At 50.1% G+C, this 20,878-nt stretch overlaps 10 protein-coding genes across 10 annotated transcripts; 5 read left to right on the forward strand and 5 right to left on the reverse strand.

Moving 5' to 3' along the window:
• Positions 1–606: 606 nt before the first annotated feature.
• On the reverse strand, positions 607–3,694 carry Z518_00872 (uncharacterized protein; the record flags this gene model as incomplete). Its single annotated transcript, XM_013421473.1, has 2 exons — positions 607–2,680; positions 2,730–3,694. The coding sequence occupies 2 exons, from the start codon at positions 3,692–3,694 to the stop codon at positions 607–609; spliced, it is 3,039 nt and encodes a 1,012-aa protein (XP_013276927.1).
• Positions 3,695–5,522: 1,828 nt separating this feature from the next.
• On the reverse strand, positions 5,523–6,795 carry Z518_00873 (uncharacterized protein; the record flags this gene model as incomplete). The annotated part of the gene is made up of 2 exons (XM_013421474.1): positions 5,523–6,606; positions 6,653–6,795. 2 exons carry the CDS (start codon positions 6,793–6,795, stop codon positions 5,523–5,525), a joined length of 1,227 nt encoding a protein of 408 aa, XP_013276928.1.
• A 2,078-nt stretch (positions 6,796–8,873) lies between these two features.
• Z518_00874 (uncharacterized protein) lies at positions 8,874–9,675 on the forward strand (the record flags this gene model as incomplete). The annotated part of the gene is made up of 2 exons (XM_013421475.1): positions 8,874–9,470; positions 9,532–9,675. 2 exons carry the CDS (start codon positions 8,874–8,876, stop codon positions 9,673–9,675), a joined length of 741 nt encoding a protein of 246 aa, XP_013276929.1.
• Positions 9,676–10,711: 1,036 nt separating this feature from the next.
• Positions 10,712–11,236, forward strand: Z518_00875 (uncharacterized protein; the record flags this gene model as incomplete). Its single annotated transcript, XM_013421476.1, has 1 exon — positions 10,712–11,236. One exon carries the CDS (start codon positions 10,712–10,714, stop codon positions 11,234–11,236), a length of 525 nt encoding a protein of 174 aa, XP_013276930.1.
• A 123-nt stretch (positions 11,237–11,359) lies between these two features.
• Z518_00876 (uncharacterized protein) lies at positions 11,360–12,367 on the reverse strand (the record flags this gene model as incomplete). Its single annotated transcript, XM_013421477.1, has 3 exons — positions 11,360–11,950; positions 12,014–12,249; positions 12,316–12,367. 3 exons carry the CDS (start codon positions 12,365–12,367, stop codon positions 11,360–11,362), a joined length of 879 nt encoding a protein of 292 aa, XP_013276931.1.
• Positions 12,368–12,762: 395 nt separating this feature from the next.
• Z518_00877 (uncharacterized protein) lies at positions 12,763–13,411 on the reverse strand (the record flags this gene model as incomplete). Its single annotated transcript, XM_013421478.1, has 2 exons — positions 12,763–13,081; positions 13,143–13,411. The coding sequence occupies 2 exons, from the start codon at positions 13,409–13,411 to the stop codon at positions 12,763–12,765; spliced, it is 588 nt and encodes a 195-aa protein (XP_013276932.1).
• A 577-nt stretch (positions 13,412–13,988) lies between these two features.
• Z518_00878 (acetoacetate-CoA ligase) lies at positions 13,989–15,818 on the reverse strand (the record flags this gene model as incomplete). Its single annotated transcript, XM_013421479.1, has 1 exon — positions 13,989–15,818. One exon carries the CDS (start codon positions 15,816–15,818, stop codon positions 13,989–13,991), a length of 1,830 nt encoding a protein of 609 aa, XP_013276933.1.
• A 61-nt stretch (positions 15,819–15,879) lies between these two features.
• On the forward strand, positions 15,880–16,427 carry Z518_00879 (uncharacterized protein; the record flags this gene model as incomplete). Its single annotated transcript, XM_013421480.1, has 2 exons — positions 15,880–15,962; positions 16,019–16,427. The coding sequence occupies 2 exons, from the start codon at positions 15,880–15,882 to the stop codon at positions 16,425–16,427; spliced, it is 492 nt and encodes a 163-aa protein (XP_013276934.1).
• A 543-nt stretch (positions 16,428–16,970) lies between these two features.
• Positions 16,971–17,435, forward strand: Z518_00880 (uncharacterized protein; the record flags this gene model as incomplete). The annotated part of the gene is made up of 1 exon (XM_013421481.1): positions 16,971–17,435. The coding sequence occupies one exon, from the start codon at positions 16,971–16,973 to the stop codon at positions 17,433–17,435; it is 465 nt and encodes a 154-aa protein (XP_013276935.1).
• Positions 17,436–17,483: 48 nt separating this feature from the next.
• Positions 17,484–19,640, forward strand: Z518_00881 (uncharacterized protein; the record flags this gene model as incomplete). The annotated part of the gene is made up of 5 exons (XM_013421482.1): positions 17,484–18,009; positions 18,075–18,310; positions 18,767–19,004; positions 19,067–19,131; positions 19,206–19,640. 5 exons carry the CDS (start codon positions 17,484–17,486, stop codon positions 19,638–19,640), a joined length of 1,500 nt encoding a protein of 499 aa, XP_013276936.1.
• Positions 19,641–20,878: the final 1,238 nt, after the last annotated feature.

Genomic DNA, 20,878 nt, shown 5'->3' on the forward strand with positions numbered 1-20,878 from the left:
ATTCTATAGAAGAACCGCACTACGCATCCTAGCCTTACGTCGGGCTATCCGATCAAATCCCTTTCCTCAAATCCTTTCCCAAATCCACCGGGCTTAACGCTCTCGCCTGGGACGTGAATCACATATGCACACTAGTCCTCTGCGACGTCTGGGGCGGTCGCTCTATTAGCGATGACTGATGACCTGCTCGCACTACCGGCCGATGCAAGCACCGTAGCGATCAGGGTACGATAGACGCCCTTGTAGACGTCGAGCATGCCGTATGGGAACAAAATTGAGTCGAAACAGTCAATAGTGATCGGGAGAGAATAAAATCCATTAGATAAAGATTCATTGTATGTTATCACACATGCAGCTCCCCGCCCAGTCGCTGGTATTTTCACATCCGCCGCCCAAAAAAAAGAGCCCGTCGAGGTTTTATCTTCCTGGACGCTTTTGTATCAGAATCAGAAGTGGAAGAGAGATTGAGCCGAGCTCAATGCAACAAGCAACTTTACGTTGCTGCTGCTGCTGCTATGATATAATGCAATGATTCAAATATCTCAAAATAGACCCCAACATCAAGCCGCTCATGAATGACCCGTTGAGGGCTTGGTATGCTTTTTGTTACGACATGCTCATGCGAGCACTGCCCTCACCCTCTGACTCCTCCTTATTGTCATCATCTTTTATCTCATCCGCCGACGGTTCGGCCACATGATCCCCGGAACGAGCACCGTCGTTGTTCGAGGGCAGTGGCGGCACCCCTGTTTTGGGAGACAGTTCTTCATCGAGCTTGGTTTTCTTGTCCGTGCCTTCAGATTCGGGTAGGCCGGCCTCGCGGGCTTTCCTCTTTTCCTTCTCCCGCATGTACTCCTCTTTCTTCCTTTCCTTTTCGCGCTTGTCATTCTCTCGTCGGTGCGCTTTGCTTTCGAATTCATGCCAATCACCCTCAATATTTGCCAGTTCCACCGCTTGGCGAGGGAGAGGTTCTTCTCCGGTAAAGTACCCGTGTTTCAACACCTCTTCCGCGGTTGGCCGTTTCTTCGGATCGTACTTGAACATCCACTGGACAAGTTCCAGTCCGGCGGGAGTGAAGACGTCTTTGAACATGGCCTCAAAGACTCGTTTCCGTCGGTCAACGGGTTGCATGAGTTCAAACCAAGGTAGATCCACAATTCCGGGCCATTCTGCTCGCGTCGGCGTTCCCAGAACGTTGTAGACCTTTTCGAGTTGACTAAGTTCGCCACCTTCACCAGGAAAGACGGCCTTTTTTGTAAACATTTCCACAAAGACACAGGCTGCAGACCAGACGTCCACCTCGGGACCATATTGAGTTTCGCCTAGGAGCAGTTCGGGGGGACGATACCAGATTGTAATGACCCGATTAGTGTAGTCGAGTTGACGAGACTTGGTGTAGAATCGTGCGAGACCGAAATCGGCGTACTTCAATTGACCCGTGTTGGAGATCAAGATGTTTGCCGCCTTGATGTCTCGATGGAGAACGCCGCGTCGATGGAGGTAATCTAACCCCTCAAACATTTGTTTCGCCAGATCCTTTTTGTGCGCAGGCGTGAGCTTGAATGTTGGATGATTAATGAGCCCTGTCAAATCGTGTGATAGATACTCAAAGACCATGAAACATTCGTTCTTTTCCACCATGACTTCCTGTAATGCCACCACATGTTTATGTCGGAGATGTTGCAATAATCGGATCTCACGGACCGCTGTTATGGGGAATCCATCTCGTTCACCTTCCATGCGAATCTTCTTTAGTGCCACTTTGTCTCTGGTGTAGATATGAATGGCTTTGAATACTTTTCCATAGGTGCCTGCCCCCACAACCGACTCGTTACCCGGTTTGCGGTAATATATTGATTCGGATTCTGCAAATTCGGGAGGCAATGTAGGCCGAGATTTGACTTCCTTTTTGACTTTCTTTGACGGTGGAGAACGGGATCGGTCAGGTCGGCGTTCATTTGGAAATTGGTGGCGGTCATTCGGATGTTTTCGATCATAGTGTGGTGGAAACTTTCGTTCATGAGGAGGTCGAGGCCCTGGTCTCTCATCTCGTCGATCAAAATGTTTGTTCTTCGGATACGGAGGTCGATTTTCTGGAGGATGGAATGGTCCTTTCGACTTGGTTGAAAAATCTGGAGGAGGTTTAGCTGGAGCTTTGGATTTGAAGGCAAAGCTGAATTTCGAAGCAGCTGTTCCCGGTTGATCATTACCCTGTGAATTTGGACCTCTGTTGAATTTATTCTCTCGCTGATCCTCCACTGGGGCCTCTTTGGTTGGTCTGAAAGGATGTTCTTCTTCGGTTGGACCTTCTCGACCCTCTTGTGAGGCCGTTTGTGAAGGAGCCGGAGATGTCTGTGGTTGGTTGACATGACCGCTTTCAAAGTTTGGGTTTTGTGATCCACCTCGTTTCGAACCAGGCGCGGTCCATTGTAGGTTATTGAAATGCCCCCCTCTCCCTCGAGGCCGCGGATGGTTGAATCTCTGATCTGGTTGTCCTTGTTGAGAATAATGTCCACCCCGATGTGAGCCGCGGCCGCCTCGATATGAGGACTGCTGATATCCTTGTTGATTGCCTCCATGATACTGTTGCTGATTCGGGTAATATGGATTAGGATTGTTCATCCCAGAAGGGCCGGAATAACCGTTTGGGCGATACGGTGGAGAGGAGTTTGGCATTGAACTGGAAATTGATTAGAGATGGAATCCGATGATCGTTGTCCCAAACATACCTGTGTGGATGCTGAGATCCTCCCCAACCACCCCTCTGATTGTGATAAGGTGAGTTTGCTTGCGGCGAACCATGATATGAGCTATTCGGTGTGGTTGAGTAAGGAGACGAGCCTCCAAATGGTTGTCTCGTATCAACGAACGATCTCTGTTGCCCTCTATGCATTCCATAATTCCCGCGCGTAGGATATTGACCATCCATGGAGCGATTGTCTGTCTCATCGACCACGGATGGGGTTCTTGAGATAGGGTGACCTTTCTTGGCAAAACGCTGACCCCGACCCCGAGAAGGACGTTCAGGCGGTCGAATTGAATTCACCGACGATTCTCGAGTATCAACTGATGAATGTTTGGATTCGGCACGGCGAGGTGGGGATGCGGAGCGTCTATCGCGTCTGTGAAGAATAGGCTCCTCGTAACCAGCAGGTGGGTCAACCTCAATATCTGAGGCTCGGGACCGGGGAACAGATCCAGAAGCAAATTCTCGGGCGGGTGAACGAGGTCGAGGGTTAGGTGGCGGTCTATCACTGATATCAAACCAATCTCCGCGGCGACCTGGTCCTTGACCCTCGGGGCCAAATCGGTCACTGCCCACGGGAGAAGGACTCTGAGTACGTCTCCGCTTGGGTAAACGGTCGGGTGAATAGTTTCGATGTCGGCCAGGTCGGTTATCAAATGGTCGTGGACGTGATGTGTGTGGGTGCTTTGGTTTAGAGGGCCGAGAAGGCGAAAGGGAAGACTTTCTACCATGCAGCCTCTTGAAGTCGCGAGACTGATGCCACTTCTTATGCGGGTGGCGCCGACTCCGTTCAACCTGATCTCGCTCTCGGTAAGCACCAAAAGACTCTCCGTGAGGTGCAGGGGGAGGTGAATGAGGCCGTGGTGCAGGACGCTCCCGGTTTCTCTCCCAGGGCCGGGGTGGATGTCTCTCGCGCGGATCCTCTTCAGCTCGCCGACGATGCTTCATTGATGGACTCTGTCGAGACCTCGCCATGTAACCCGGGGAGGCATTTGCGACGCCGTCGGGAGGGAATGAGAAGGTGGTGGGAGGACGATGATGGTGATCGTGCTTGGTCTTGGGCGAATCCAGCGCAGTCTGCAAAGTCCAAGTTCAGTGGGCAAGCCCGGGCTTGAGTTTTGCATGGGGCCCTGAGCGCCTTGGCGCCTTCCACTGATTTGCGACTCACCTTCAAGTCCCCAGTCCCAACCCCAGTCCGAGTCTCTGTCCTGTCGCCCCCCATCTCTGCTCTCGCTTGTGCCTGTTCTTTTCTCGCCATCAACTCCGGATTCATTCCGGCGGTTGTTGATGGGTGAAAGAAGATCTAGTACTACAAGTCGTGGCGGTTGGGTTGTTGTGAGCCTTCTGCTGTCAGATGGTCCCTCAACAGTCAGTGGAAAATGCCTGCTCTCGGTGGCCCACCGCCGTGAAGCAGTCACTGGTCCCAAGTGTCGCAGAGAGTTAGACACGACAAGCTATCTACGTGCAATCCATCGCCATCCTCCTGGCCATCGATTCCATGCCGTGGCCTATCGTAGTCGAGGACTAACTGGGCCATGGCTGTCCCTTGGTCCACAACGTGAACGCTTTCCCACTGTATCACTGCAACTTTGTATGCCGGTATGAATCAGACTTTGCCATACAAAATTGGTGATGTCTGTCCATATGGCAACGTAGAGTAGAAATGCCAGACTGGAAGGTCAGTCAGCAATTGAGTAAGAGATGAAACAGATTAGTAGGTTAACCAATCCATGATCAGGCTCCAACGCTCAATTCAACCTTCAGCGTCGGCGCACTGTTCACCCGTGATAGATAGGTCGATGGTCAAGGTGTCTGTCTGTTAGATGTCACCCAAAGCTCACTCTTTCCCCCGCTGGAATCCTGTATCGTGTGATAAGAGTACTGGCATGGTGATGGTCATATGTGGATGATCGGTCAAGGAACGCCCGGAGATGTGATGGGTAAGTGATCCGACGAGGGTTTGCACGCCGGCTGAAGGAATCCGGTAGCAGATGAGGTTCTTCAATTGTTGAGACTCGGGAAATGCAACCGACGGCGAGACTACAAATTCCAGTGTATGGCTGACAGTCGAGGATGTCCAGGACGAGACGGGCGCGATGTCTTTGGAGGTTGTGGTCGGAGATGTCCTGCTGACGGCTTAGATTGATGCGTCAAGGCCAGGCACCTCAACTTCCTGCCACCATCGTTTCGAACAAAACAAAGACAAAACTTTCGATAATTTTACAGCGATCACTTGTCAGCGAGGGAAGGAAAGTCCAAAGAGCTGTGTGTCTGCTGTACGTGAATGGAGGTTGGGAAAAACTAGGTTGGTCCCGAGGCCACAAGAAGGGAAACCGGAAAATTCATCTCCATGCCCAGAAAATGCAGTCTTGGCAGCCTCATTACAGAAAAGCAGATGATGTCGAGACGTAGTTTGATATCAAAACGCAACTCTGAGATATCAACTCTGTCAGGCTTGATATGGAGGTATCGGAGCTAGCCTCTCTCTTCTTGTTACCACGATTTTCCCCCCCGGTTCTGCATGCCAAAAGTCTTCTCGACCTTTTGTCCATTCCTACACGTGGTAAATCGACGCCGAGGTTGAGGATAACCCGGTTCGAGCTCGGAGCACGTATTCCATATCATTTTCCATTGTCGCATGCTGGTCTTGCTTGGCCCATGCTTTTTCTTCATCTTAGCCTTCATAATGGTCAGCTTCGTTAGAGCGTTGCGGCCTTTCTTCTGAACTGCGCCCTGGTCGTGTGTTCATCATTGTGATAGATTATACCACTTTCGTTCATCCATCAACGCTCATCTTCTCTCCAATTCCTTTCTCTCCCATCAACTCACATCCAGTCCTTACCACACCGACCATCCCGCCTGTTTGTACACCTTCACTACCCCCTCCAGCCAGTCGATATTCAATTTCGGCCAGACCTTGCAGCCATGTCACCCTCGTAGCGGGACTGACTTCGAGAGTCTGCAGCTCTTCAGCCAACGCTGTCAGTATATCTGCCAGTGCAAGACCACGAGTGCTCTTCAAAGAATTGATCGTATTGAGACAGCTCGTTACATCTGGCGTACTCAACATGGTCGTCATGATCAATCGAATATCTTCGGAGTGGGGCTCGGCAACACAGTGGTAGATTGTGTCGTTTGTGATCAACTCGTGCTTGATGTCGGATTCTTTAATTGGTGCCTCGCCTCGCATGGGAAGTGGCCTGGAACCTGCATAACAAGCTTGAAGAACATTCAAAGCGCGACGCATGTCTCCCTTGGACAGTTTAACCAGAGAATCGATTGCTTCGGGGGTAATGTTGACATGTTCCTCTGCTACTACACGGTCCACCAGTCGACGGATATCGGCCTCTTTCAGAGGAGAAAAGCGAAATCTCGTACATCGTGACAACAACGCCGGAGACAGTTTATGTGTGTAGTTTGCGATGATGCAGAACCGGGTGTTGGCGATGTACTTTTCCATGATTCTTCGAAGGGCCATCTGGGCCGCGGATGTCATCGCGTCGGCCTCATCAAGAATAATCAGTTTGAAGGCTCCGAGGCCGAATTTGGCCGCTGAGGTGGTTTGCTGCGTCGAAACACTGAAAATTTGTCTTGTAGAGGCAAAAGTCTTGATTTGTTCTCTCACAACGTCAATCCCACGATCATCTGACGCGTTAAGTTCCAACACCATCTGTTGCATATTCTTTACTCCATATATTTGCCGCGCCAATGCAAGAATCGTCGACGTTTTACCTGTGCCCGGAGGTCCGTACAGGAGAAGATTGGGAAGTCTGTTATGTTCCACGAATCTGTTAATAGTTGCGAGGATATCTTGATGACCGGAAACGTCTTCAAGTGTGTTTGGCCGGTATTTCTCAACCCTGAGGACATCAGCACTCTCCGAGGAACAAACCGGGAGTATCTTACCATGGTAGGTTGTCCCCTGCCTCCACTGGCAAGTCTGCCGCTATTCGCTTCTGCTTTCCAGCTGTGTTGTCTGGACTGAATAGGATTGACTTGTCTTTGGACGAGGGTCCATCCAAGTCCATCTCATCTTCATAGTCTGACATTGTCAATGGTCAAATTTGCGTCGCTATTGAGATCATTAACGCTCAAGGCCATAATCCAGTTCGGAGAAATTAAGAGAACTAGCAGACCCGAGGCGTGCATCCTCACGACGCGCCGCGGCCTTAGTTGAATTCCTGGCGTACGGCGGAGCATTTGCATCAGAAATGTCCCTCGTCTCATTACTTTTGATGACGTCTACAGAAAATCTAGCATTGTTCTGCCATCACCGTAGATCACCAAAGTGATTGTGCTTCATATATTAGTTTCTCCAGATGTGACTGCCAACATTCTCTGGCCCTAACTCGATGCGGGTTCTCTCAAGCCCTCTTCAATGGGCCCGCGGTCATTCGGACCAAAATATCGGGTGGGCACCCACGGTCGCCACCCGCAATACGTCGAGATGTGACAAGTCCTGCCTCATCTACCAACAACCCCAGTTGGTGATGAAGGCTGTTACGATGTGGAATCGGACACATTGGATTGACATCTTGAGTTGGTCCCAGCTAGCATCGAAATCCCTGCAGTGTACATAACTGCCATAGATTCCTTCACATATCCAAAATCCAGGCCTCGGCCAACCGCCTTGGGCAGTGCCTCACAGATGAGAAACGTCGGAACAAAATTCTGGTCGTTTACTCGCATAATAAGTGGAGTATTGCGCGGAGCCTGTGTGATCGCGCCGCATGTGCGACAACGAGTTTCCCTTTTACACGCGACGCCGCAACGTGCAAGTTGAGCATTGCCTGCGATGGATGGGGCCCATCCGCTACGCTCCTGATGTAGTCTGACCCCTCGGCAACGCGATCGTCAACCCATTTTATCGCCTCATCTGGGTCCTCAATCTGTTAGGCATCCATCCCTGACATGTGGCCGTGTGTGCTGCCTTTGGAGGTCGGGGGGAGGCTGATGCTCTTGATATCTAGGAGACCTGATTTACCACGGTACTGAGAGAGCAAAGCAAATGGGATGACCGCTCTATCTAATCCTGTCGTGACGCCGTGAGCGGCAAGCTTCTCGAATGACATGCCAGAGGTTCATCTTGTCCCTATTAGTTGGCTAACGGGTGCTCGTGATGCACAATGGTAACGAACGCGTGCGGGGCTCCCGCGTAAAGAAAGAAAATCTGGAGAAGCCAAGAGAAGCCTCCCCACGGGACCTTTTAAATCCCCCCCATAAAACCCCGCTGGCCTCCCCCTGCATTCATAACGACATGGCTCGAAATTCCACAAAGAACGAAAAGTGACATTACCCTAATCTTGTGTCAACACGCCCACCCCTTCAAGGAATTTGAAGAGCAAGTCCTCCTATACTTGTGAAGAATGCGGCCAGGTCCTATCTCGACAAGATCACCTCGAACGGCATCGCCTAACCGCTCATTCGGAACGTGGTATCTTCGACTCTGCGTGCACCGAATGTGGTAGGAAATTTTCCAGGAGGTTTGTCAAAGTTGCGGCGGTTATTTTTTGTTAAAACTGACACCCCAAGGGATGTGCTTGTACGGCATTACCGCGTTCTGCATGGAATTCGTTGCGAGCCACGACCGAAGGGCCGACCAACGAAGACTTCAAAACAAGCGGCCAATAAGCCGTATCCACTACACTGCTTCTACATCTCCCAATAGCTGACTCTGGAAGGTCTGCTGATTCCGCAGCTCAGCCAAGCAACGACTCCCATGAAGACAGAATTGCATCAGAGCGCAATCAAATTATTGCCGAAGCCGACTCTGAATTACCTTCCCAATCCACCGGCGATGCTCTTGATACGCAATGGGAAATGCTTTTGAACGCAACAACATCTGAACTGCACAATGCTGTCGGCTTAGCTCCAACCTCTGACCGCAGCAATAGTCGGCTGAACTTTTCCCATACTTTTCATTCGGATTCGGACCTGCTGAATACGTATGCGGGAATCCCGCCTTTATTTGACAATAGTTCATACCCTTTTAACGGTAAGGAAACCAGTCGATGATCCTCTCTTTCGTCCTGCCTCCAGCCATCAGCTTACATGGAAGGTAGACTTGGACGGTAATATCTCGCTTCTCGGTTGGATGAACTCGAAAAATTCAGCGATTGCCTACAGCATGCCGCCAGACCTAAATATTCCTAGATTTCCAATGCAAGGCCTAGAAGATCCGCTCAAGGCGACCAGGATCCAGCAGACCCCACCAGACAATTCTAAGGCCATGAACCATGGCGTAGAAGAGACGATGACGGAAGCCGAGCTTTCACTGGACAAAGGGGATTCAGTAACATCATTTCCGAATGTTGACACTTCGACATTGCCCACTCCACCCGCGTCACAGGATCCCAGCACAGGCTCTCCTTCAGAGGAAGCTCTAGATTCTGTCTCGCTGGAAACAAACACCAATACTTGGCCATACGAATATCAAGCCGGAAGGGAAGAAGGAAGAATCGCTTTTCCCGTTCTGAACCCAGAGGATCTCAGAAACGCCAAAACTTACCACGGCCCGAGTGGCACGAGTTCTCCACGGAAGAATTTCCAACCCCTCGGTACGTTTGGCATACTGGATGATGAAAAACGTTCGAGCATTATTCAGCTTCTAAGTCTACCACTTGTACGGGTACCATGGCACGAAGACGCCGACTTGCTCCGTTCACTCCCCGGTCCCGACATTCTTCACCACTTCACGGATTTATACTTTCTCCATTTTCATGAAGTGGGTTGAAAAGCAGCCCATATAAATGCCCTCTCTTCCCTTGCTGATACATTTCTGATAGCTCTGGCCCATAATCCACAGGCCGACATTCAAAGTCTCCGACGCACCCACGATTCTGGTGCTGACAATGGCCTGTGTGGGTTTCTCTCTTCTCCAGTGTCTGTTGTTGAGATTTGAGGATATCAAGTCTGATAAATGTCCGTAGATCGGGGCATGCTATTCTGGCCTCGACCGGTCTATTGAGTTTGCCGACACACTCGCCGAGCTATGCAGGCGGACGTCTGCTTGGATGGTCAGCTCTCTTCTGCCGCACGCTCTGCAGCGATGACTAGCTCAACGTGATTTAGGGCGAGCATGATCCGTGATTCTTGCGGTCCCCATCCTATGGAGTATCACTCCTCCTACAACACCTACATGCCATGGGGTCCGGCTCGAGACGCCTTTTTGAGATGACCGACGCCTCTCGTTCGCGCCTCATCAGTATAGGGCGGCAAATGAACTGCGCGGGGCTACGTGCTTCACGTACCGATGCAGATTCATCGAATCGAGACACATTTCAAAGCTGGCTGGAGTAGGTGAGGCAAGAGCAAGTGAAAAGACTGGTGTGGTTTTTTTATTTGTGAGTCTACTCAGTAAAAACCAAGTTGATTGCTGTCTTGACCTAGTCATTCTCTCGGACAGCGCTGACCAAACTCCCAACTACAGGAATTCGACTGTCTGTATTCGGCCTTCTCAAAACAATACCCGTGCACCAAGCTTGAAGAATTGCCGCTGGAGTTTCCCTGCGAACAATTACACTGGGATGCACCAACGGCATTTTCTTGGGCGGCTTGCCCGTTTCAGACTGCTCCGCGGGGACCTCCGACCATGCAAACAATCGGTGATTTCCTAGAGAAAGCTACTCCATCAATCATCAGTCAACTTGATAACGTCGGAAAACGATTGTTGATCCGCTGCCTTGGCCAGCAACTGCATGCTTGCCAAGAACAGATGGACTCGGGCGTATATCATATCCTCTGGCGGGACAGCAAAGGGTGGGAAGTTAATCGGGCCGTTCGGTCCCAACTTTCGAAAGCCATTATGTCGGTGTATGAATTCAGCTGGGCTGATCATCCACGTCGATATACCCTGCGCCACGCCCTTCGCATTGGTATCGCCGGGCATTATTTGTGGCGGGAAAAACCGCTGACCTGGTCACTCGCGTCGCACGCAAACGGGCTTCCGCATTCGACTTGCCGAGAATGTCCAATAGCACAGGGTTCGTGTCGAGTTCTACCGATAAAGCCGCATCCGTGGACGAAGCCGCGACAATAGCCGCGTTCGGTGAAGAGCCTGAAACCATCAGGAAGATCATGTGGCATGCCTCGCAAGTGTGTTACCTTCAACGGCGTCACCCTCGAACCCCTCTCGATATTCTTGCGGGAATCGTGCTCTGGGCGTGCTGCAAATACTTTTGTCCTCATCAAGCATCCATGCGCGTTGGACCTTCGATTCAACTGGACGAGCCATCCTTCTGTAGTTCTCAACGTGCCAGGCAGGCTGTCGAAAACTGGATTAAGAACGGCGGCAAGACTTTCCCAGAAGGTGTGGGTGATGTCCAGGATCCTGAAGCGCCCAGCCGAGTTCTTCACCTTAGCGTGGATATGACTCAAAGGCTTAAAGTATGGAAAATGGCATCTAATGTATCGGAAATCTTCGTCCGCCTCTTGCAACGCGAGGAACAGGAGGCCACCCAACAGCACGATGCCAATATGTTTCAGTCATAGTAATATATTACCGTCACAAGCACCTTTTTACCTTGTCAAGTGAAATTTGATCCACATAGCATTCATCAGTATCGATTCCTGGATTCTGATCTTAGGTATCGGCGCTTCTTGGCAATTATACATCTATTTGGCAGCAGATCCCTTCCTCTCAGCCTCCAATAGAGCAATGGTGTCCTCGTAGATCAGATCCATCTTACTCATTGTGGAACCAGGCCCCGACGGCAGCGGACTATCGACCAACACCCTCCTGGTCGTGTTCTTGAGCTTCTCCAAGACTGTACCTCCTTCATACTCAGCGTTCTCCACGACCATGAGCATGGCCTCCGCAACCTCTTCCGGCGTTGCAAGAACATCTGCCTCGGAAATAGCTTTCATTTTGTCTGGGTGGTCGAACCACAAAGGCGTCGAGACCATCCCTGGCGCGACTGCAACGACCTTGATTCCGAACTCTGGGTGGAGAGGTGCCATTGATCTGGTGAACGCGGACACGGCCGCCTTTGAAGTACAATATAGTGGCTGGTTAAAAAGAGCATATTGAGCGGCCAGCGAGGAGATGTTGAGAATGACCCCCACGGTCTCACTGGACGTTCTGCCTCTGGATCTGGTGATCTGATCCCGAATGGCCATCCTCGTTCCTTTGACGAGACCTTGCACATTGATATCGAACGATTTGTAACTCTCGGTTTCTGTGTCGTTCCAAAAGTTTGACCAGTCCTGTGCCAACAGACATTAGGATTTTTTTTTTTTTTTTCACTTGGAAGGTTGACAATATCGAACCGGTTCAAAAACACCTGCCCCATTACAGAGCAGGTCAATCGTTCCCAACTCGGACTTTGTGAAAGTAAATAGTTTCTCCAAGTCCTTCCAATTTGACACGTCTGTCTTCTGAAATAAGACGCTGGTCGATTTGGTCTCCTGTTGGAAGTTCTGGAAGGCGGGAGTCTCCTGGACATCGGCGACAAAAACATGTGCCCCTTTATCAGCGAGTAGTTTCGCAAAAGCCAGGTTGATGCCTACCCCATTCCATTAGTAATCAGAACAATTGGATATCAGGGGACTTGAAGGCGCATTTCATATACCAGAGCTTGCACCTGTCACAATAGCATTCTTTCCAAGGACTGAGAACGACATGGCTTGCCTTATTAACCCCTACTATCGGCTGTGATCGTACCTGTGCGGTAAACTTCATTGATCGCAATAATTTGGAGCAACGACCAGCGATCAGGATATTGACGTGCAGTTTTCTTCAAATATTCGTTGCGGGGGTTTTATGAGATCAGCGGGGGAAATCAAAAGGGATTGTCTCGACGGGAGGTAAAATACGTTCCCGACAATGTGTTAGCAGAGGGCACTTTCAATTCAGCATAGATACTAGTATCATGAAGCGTGTAACGTTGTGAGACTATAGTTTTGAGTCCATCCACTTTGGTGGTCTCTTCTCTTTGAACGCAGCCAATCCTTCGCTAGAGTTTTCGCCTGCCATGAGCTTCTCGTAGAACCTCTCATGGGTGTTTTGAAATGCTCTTTCAACGCTTTGACGTTTCCCAGGCTTCTCTCAGGGCCGACCTGGTGATGATCATAGCGTCTGGTGATATCGCGGCAATGTCTCGGGCGATATTGATCGCCTCGTCGATAAGAGTCTCTGGTCTGTTTGAAATGCGATTGATTAGTTTATACTGCAACGCTTCTTTTGCAGTGATAGATCGTCCGCTGAGGGCGATCTCACTGGCGACGTGAAGCCCTGCAGTGCGAATCAGGCGAGGAAGACCCCCGTCATAGGCATAAAGTCCGACCTTGGCCTCTGGGAGACCAAACTGCGCGCTTGGAGTGGCAATAACTACATCACTACTCACGTATTAGGGATATCCTATTCTTGGTTTGGCGTGGGCCGTGGAAATACACACACCAATTCATTTCCCATCCTCCACCTAATGCGTAGCCATTGACCGCAGCCATAATCGGCTTTTCCCCTTCTCTTCTGCTGAGCCCCGCGAATCCAGAGCTTGGGTGACTGTACTTATATGGCTCAGCTTTCCACGAGTCGTCGCCAGACTTCTTGGCGCGCTGCATCTCGATCAAATCCGAGCCAACGCAAAAGGCTCGGTTTCCAGCGCCCGTGACAATGGCGACACGTAATGACGGTTCGTTATCAAACCACTTGAACAAAGCGTCCATTTGCCAATGAAGGGCGTACGGGATTGAATTAAGCTGATGGGGACGGTTGATTGTTGCGAGCATAATATGCGGTTCTGGAAAGGCTGTGTCGCAGCCCTTACACGGTGGAGGCGGAGATTCGAATGCTCGAGAAAATCCATTGTGGTTGTTACTACTCGAGTCTCAGTCAATGCTCGGTTGTTCTCGTCGGGATTGTCAAGCTTTTAAAGACCTTGCAGATCGAGGAGAGACGGAAATCAGGGATGTCCGGGATTCTGGCCTTCGTGGGTGGGGTTATACCTCAACCGCCATCAGTTTGTTGCGCCCTTCCGAAGCTTTGATTTCCCCGCCCGGAGATCACAGAATCACAGTTCGGTGCCGAAGCATAATGGAATATTTTCGATGTGAATAGTCAAGACTGAAACACGTTTCGACGCATGAAGCGGTACCAGGGAGTTCAAGGAATTGAAGCTCTCTTATGCTACTTACCCACAACTTGACCGGGCGCTCCCTGCCGATTGGGACTTTCAGCCTGACCACCAAGGAAGACCATTACTATCTGCCCAAGTCCGTGGCGATTGAAATGTGATATTATATTCTAAAGCCTAGCGCTCAATGAGGACGTCTTCTTCGTCACCAACTTTTCGACCTCGTAAAATGGTAGATATTGCATCAACACCGATTTTTCTTCGACAGGGCACGTCAACTTTGCCATCCCCGTGCTCCCTTCAGAGAGAATCTTCTTCAATGGTATCTCGAGCTTCTTGTTGTTGGCATTATAGGGTATCTCCTGCACCGAAAACACAAACTGAGGTACATGGCGACGACTCAGATCCCTCGCAATTTGTGCTCGGATTTCTCTCTCCAAGGATGCAATATTCAATTCGGTCGCCGTTTTGATGAACAAAAACACACGTTCACTTTCGTCTCGAGCTCTCTGCTGACCTACGCAGATTGAATCCGCAACCCTGTCACCGAACTTCTGCTCGATGATGGAATATATCTCTCCGCTGCCGAAGCGGACACCGGACGGATTGAGCACGCCGTCGCTGCGACCTAGTATCACCCATCCGTTGGTTTCTGGGTTCGTCCTGATAAAGTCCCCATGCCTCCAGACCCCTGGGAAGGTTGAAATGTATGACGCGGTATATCTCTTCCTACCGGGGTCATTCCAAAAAGTGATGGGCATATTGGGGAATGGCTTTTTGCACACGAGTTCTCCGCATTCACCTGGTTTGGCAGGCTTGCCATCTAACGTGAGCACGTCGATATCCGTCCCAAGCTCTTTGACCGTCATTTCGCCTGCGTACGTGGGCATGCCGATATGGCCTGCTAGGAAGTTGCCACAGAGCTCAGTACCACCGGAAAATGACATTTGGCACACCGGGCCAAACGCTTCCTTCAGCCACTTGGATTGAGATTCCGTGAGGATTGCCCCAGCAGACAGGATGCACTTCAGGTTTTTGATGTAGGGTTTGGGATTGACTCCGGCTTTTTGAAGTTCAGAGAAATACCGAGGGCCGGCACCCCAGGCTGTCACTCCAGCAGCAAACACTGCTGCTAGTTGCGTCTCCGGAGTGGGATAGAATGGAGAACCATCATAGAGAACAACAGTAGTGCCGCAAAACATGGCCGATATCATGATGTTCCACAATACCCACCCAATGCCCGCATAATGGTAGTGGACGTCATCGGGACCAAAATTTTTGTGAAGGAGGCTCTCCTTCTTTCCATTAATGACCATCCCCCCGTGGGAATGGACTACGCCTTTCGGGGTGCCGGTGGTGCCTGAAGAGAAGGCGATTAGAAGGGGATGGTTGAAGGGAACCTGCCGGAAGTGAAGCCGTCTTCCCATCTCCCGTTGTCGAAAGTTTTCCAGGGACACCCATCCGTTTGGCACGGTCGCAGAGGTGCAGATGACCTCCGCACCTGGTGCTTTCTCAATCGACGAAAATACCTTGGTGATCCGCCCGGAAATGCTGTATCGTTTGCCGTTGTACTGGTATGATGATTCTGCAAAGACAATTTTGGGGCATACCTGGCCCATTCTATCCAGTAACACTCTTTCTCCGGCATCCGTGGCGAATGCAGAGACAATTGCTCCAACAGATGCTGCAGCCAAGAAGATTGCGAGCGATCGAGGCGAGCTACCCCCAATAATGCAAACGACGTCCCCCGCTGCGACATTTGATGCTCTCATGGCATCTGATAGATTCCGAACACTTTCATTCAGCTCTTTCCAGGTCACCTCACGAGGTGAGAATAAGTTCTCTTCACTGAGGTGTTTTATCGCCACAGCTGAGACCGCCCCTGCCAGTAAATTTTCCGCATAATTGAGGCGAGCATCCTCAAAGAAAGATGGAAATTGATCGATTCGGAGTGATTCGTCGACAGCTTTGGTAGGATGGACCGAAGCTTGGATGTCCATGAATTTCCACAATGCCGTCCAAAAGTCCTACTGTCTCAACTCGTACTTCAGAGTCAAAGACATGGCCCTCGGAGTCGACTTGGTGTCAAAGCGCCTGCGGAAACGTAGCGACTACGGCTACTATCTGGACTATCGACTGCGTTGGTAAGGGTATGCGTTAATCTGTACCATATGACTCCTTCCTGGCTCATCGATAATAGGAATGACAATGATATTTTCAGCCATGTGAACAACCCCGTTTACGGAGTACTGGCCGATAGCATTATCAACGAATACATGATCGAAGAATGCGGATACACTGTGAACCAACACCCACAAGCCGGAATCATCGCAAACACCTACTTTGACTATTTTGGATCAGTGAGCTACCCTGATGTGCTCGAATGCGGACTGCGAATCGTGAGGTTGGGCAAATCCAGTGTCATGTACGAAGTGGGGATTTTCAGAAAAGGTGATGAACATGTCAAAGCAGTGGGAGGCTCGACACACGTCTTCGTCATGCAAACCGATGGGCAACTGGGAAAACCCGCGAAGGATGGCATGCCGAAGGCAATGAGGCAAGGATATGAGAGGTTGGTCACGATGTCAAATCCGCTTTCAATTCTCTAGTTCCGTCTGTACTTCAGGACTCTATTTTCTGTGGAACTCATTTCCATCCTTCCAGGATTTGAGCGAGGCAACCTGGCCTGTACCTTGTAGGTTACATAACTCCCTAAAGCAAAGTCTCCGCCCGACCGAAGCAGCATTGACAAAGCCATCACAAGTCTTCAGAATCACCTTCACCAAGTATTTGGCAATCTCTCCGTACCTTCGTTCCTCCAATTTCCCCGCTCGAAAGTATGCCGAGAATTTCCGCCGGCCTGGCACAAGATAAACCCCGCTAGCGCAAGGCTGAACTCCCCTTTCTTCTTGAGAACTGCGGGGGCGTTACCCAGATGATGTTGGTCCCCGTGGGGTTTCAAATTCGAACCAATCCTAACTCTTCAAGACTCTGACAACTTGTGCCGACGACAAAACCACCTTCATAAAGTTTAATGTGCAGATTGACACCGTCCTTCCATGCCAACCATCCTGTGCATTATGTATTTACATGTTATACCGGTCGTTTAGGATGTCCCTCTCTAATCCCTAGATGACTACTCAACTGCCATAATGGGATCCATTCACCCTGCAAAATCGTACGATGTCGTCGTCGTGGGTGCCGGCTTCAGCGGAATGTGGCACCTCTACCATCTGAGGAGGGCAGGATTTTCAGTCCGCGTATTTGAAACAGGCTCGGACTACGGTGGAACCTGGTATTGGAACTGCTATCCAGGCGCGCGAGTGGATACCGAAATTCCTGTTTATCAGTTCACCGAGAAGGCAACAATGGATGATTGGAACTGGACGCAACGACACTCTGGACGGGATGAGATCCAGCGGTATTTCCACCATATCAGTCGAGTATGGGATCTGGATGGCGATGTATCCTTCAATTCGTACGTCACATCAATGGTCTGGGACCCCTCAGACAAGTCATGGCTCGTTGAGATTGGCGATTCTGGAGAAATATACCGTGCACAACATATTATCATGGGTACGGGATTTGCGGCCAAAGCATATATCCCCTCTTATTAAAACCTCGAGACTTTTCAAGGGGTCCAGACCCATTCAGCAAGGTAGCCAATGGACGGTAGTCTTGATCTCCAAGGGAAACGTGTTGCTGTCATTGGAACGGGCGCCAGCGGAGTACAACTTGTTCAAGCAATCAGCAAAGTCGCCTCCAACCTCACTGTCTTCCAGAGAACGCCGAACATGGCTCTTCCGATGGGCCAGAGTGATATGAACAATGCCGACAACCAGCGGGTGAAGGAGAACTTTCAAGACGCGAAGCAAAAAATTGACTCAACTTATGCTGGGTTCCTCTACGACTTTGTGCCGTCAATGGGGAGAGACGCCAATGAGGAAGAGCGAAATGAAACATGGGAACAACTCTTTTATCGTGGTGGCCTACACTTCTGGCTTGGAAATTATCTGGATCTTCTGGAAGACCCGGATGTCAACGCCGCAGCCTATCGCTTCTGGCGGAAGAAGGCGCTCGCGAGAATCACTAACCCCGAAACTGCTAAGATATTGGCACCAGAAATTCCGCCTCATCCTTTCGGGTCCAAACGTGTCAGCCTCGAACAAGGATATTTCGAATGTTTCAACCGTGATAATGTTACCCTATTGATGCGAGCAATACTCGAAACCCTATCTCGGAGTTCACGGCCGAAGGCTTTCGAACAAAAGATGGTGTGGAGCACAAGTTTGATGTGGTCATTTTCGCCACCGGGTTCGATGCAATCACCGGGTCGATGACCAAAATCAATATTCGTGGCAAGGACGGATCTATCCGCGAGAAATGGGCCAATGGTGTCTACACATATCTTGGAATGACCACCCACGGATTTCCAACTTCTTCTTTGTCTATGACCCGCAAGCGCCGACAGATTTCGCGACAGGCCCCGCATGTACTGAAACCCAAGGTCCTTGGATCGTGGAATGTCTGGAATTCCTCCGGAGAGAAAATTTAAGGTCGATTGAGCCAACAAAAGAGGCAGAAATTCAATGGCGGGAACATGTGAATGATGTTAGTGGAAAGAGCTTGTTAGTTGAAGGGGATAGTTGGTATTTCGGTGGAAACATCCCAGGAAAACCGAAGGAGGCACTCAACTACATGGCAGGATTGCCTGAATACCGAAGAAGAATTTGGGAGACAGCAAATTCAAGATATTCTCGGCAACCTGGGAATGAGTCCTGCAGACTCGCTCATGCTGCTAGCGATCTACAACACATGGGCTGCATCCCTGAATTGGGTCAACTCGATGATCATTGATCGCTTTGGCCGGAAGTAAATAATAATTTCTTGTCTTGTAAACCACGGTCGATCTTTTCCTGTTGGCAACCGTAACTGACATTTCCTAAAGATCGGATGTGTTTTCGTCCTGGCAGTGGAGAACGCCTTGATTGCACATTACGGAGGTCCTGAAAACACCAATAAAGTTGGTTCTGGCTTTGCCTTACTACTCATTTTCTTGTTTGCGACTTTCTACGGCTGCGGTTTGGATGTCTCTAGCTACGTCTACTGTTGCGAGATATTCCCAACATGTGTGAGGGCAAAGGACGTTGGCTTTTCTATCGCAGGCCTGTTCGTGATGACCACCAGTAAGTGGTACTTCCCTTCGCATAATATCTTAGGACGGGTTCTGCTAACAGATGGACCGCAGTATATACTTCTGCAGCGGGGACGGCGTTCAACAACATTGGATATCGATACTATATTGTGTTCATAGTAAGTGTGTCACCGTCTGCATCCCAGCCGCGGGCCTCTTTTTTGGTGCGGGTTGCTGACGCGGTGTGAATAAGGTTATCACATCAGCCATGCTTCCCTTGATCATTTGGAAATTCCCTGAAACGAAGGGCCTCAGCCTCGAGGAGATCGGTGCTCTGTTCGGCGATCGAGTTGCCCTGGACCGCTCACAGCTCAGCGAACAAGAGAGGTACAAACTAGATGAAAGACTCGGTCGCAGCATCAACATGGAAAACTTTGATAGAAAGGGAGCTCTAGAGGAGGAAGGAGACAACTTGGGATCTCAGATTGAGGATATTGAGCAGCGCGCTTCTTTCAAAGCATGGAAAGCATGGAAAGTGACCTCCTTGTCGCTAGTTTCAAGAAATCGCCGGTTCGAAGAAATGATGATGAGTCAGTGGAATGGTAACGCAGCCAGAAGCACAAATATTCTTCGTAGCAGCACTCAGGTAAAACAGCCACAAGCTTCCAATTACTTTCATAGATCTTGATCTTCTAATTAATATGTCTCGAACTGCGTACCTTTGGAACGCAAGAGCCGACCACTGAACAGCGTCTAGCTGCCCGAACAGACTCGGCACCATTATGCGAGGCATGAATGATCCATTCCTCCAGCGTGGTCTCATAATGGGCATACGACAATCCCCACCTGTGCCAGGAAGAATTCCCCGCATAATGCCTCGGTCGAGATATATTGGAGATCATTCAACAATAATACAGACTCACCGATCACAAGGAAGAGGAAGCCTCTGGCACTATTTTGATCACCGAAAACCCTGAAGGCGGCCTCATTTTAACGACAAGGCTATGAGTACATTGCTCAGCGGCGGCACCGCTTTCATAACGGGAGCAGCTTCTGGTATGATGAAAAGCCCATTCCCAAGTCGACTGCCGCAACATCTCCAAGGCTAAATGGAGTATTCCGTTGCAGGAATCGGTCGAGCGTTTTGGGCGTATCGACTATGCCGTCGACGACGCGGGGACACCCGGCTCCATGGTGCCGAGTTCAGATTCGAGTGTCACCGAATTCAAGATCGGAATCGATGTCAATTTATTCGGCGTCTGGATGTGTCAGCGTCAGAAATTGAAGCCGATGGAGTCTCAGCAGCCTGATGAAAGGTCTTCTCCATCCCTCTTGATGCGTTTATGTGCTGGGACGAAACGCGAGAGACGTGAGACACATTGAAACTAACGGATAGTCGTTGATGTCAGAGGCTCCAAAGGTTCGATTGTCAATCTCTCATCTATCTACGGCCACACCTGCGAGAAAAAATTACATCTTACTGCGCTGCTAAACATGCTGTCCTCGGCATAACAAAAAGTGTATGAGGACTACTTTTCGATTCTTGTCTGGAAACTAATCGTAAAGAATTATTCAGCTGACATGGAAATTTTCCAAGGATGGGGCCAATTACGCCAAAAGGGGCATCCGAGTCAACGCAGTCTGGCCGGGATATACGGACACGCTTATGATCCGAATGCCAGGCGCAGGCTCAGCTGGAGGGATGGACGACTATCTCCGAGTCTGTCCGATGGGCCGCATAGGAGAAGCACGAGAGGTAAAGTGGGAAAACGAAAATGAAAAGAAAAAAGAAAAGAAAGACTTCCCGAGCAAGAACTTCGGGAGAAGACCCATGCAGAACCGACATTCACAGATCGCCGATGTCATCGTTTTTTTGTCCTCCCCCATGGCTAGCTACGTGACTGGAACAGAATATTCCTGTGGATA

The sequence above is a fragment of the Rhinocladiella mackenziei genome (genome assembly GCF_000835555.1).
Source record: "Rhinocladiella mackenziei CBS 650.93 unplaced genomic scaffold supercont1.1, whole genome shotgun sequence".
Taxonomy (NCBI): domain Eukaryota; kingdom Fungi; phylum Ascomycota; class Eurotiomycetes; order Chaetothyriales; family Herpotrichiellaceae; genus Rhinocladiella; species Rhinocladiella mackenziei.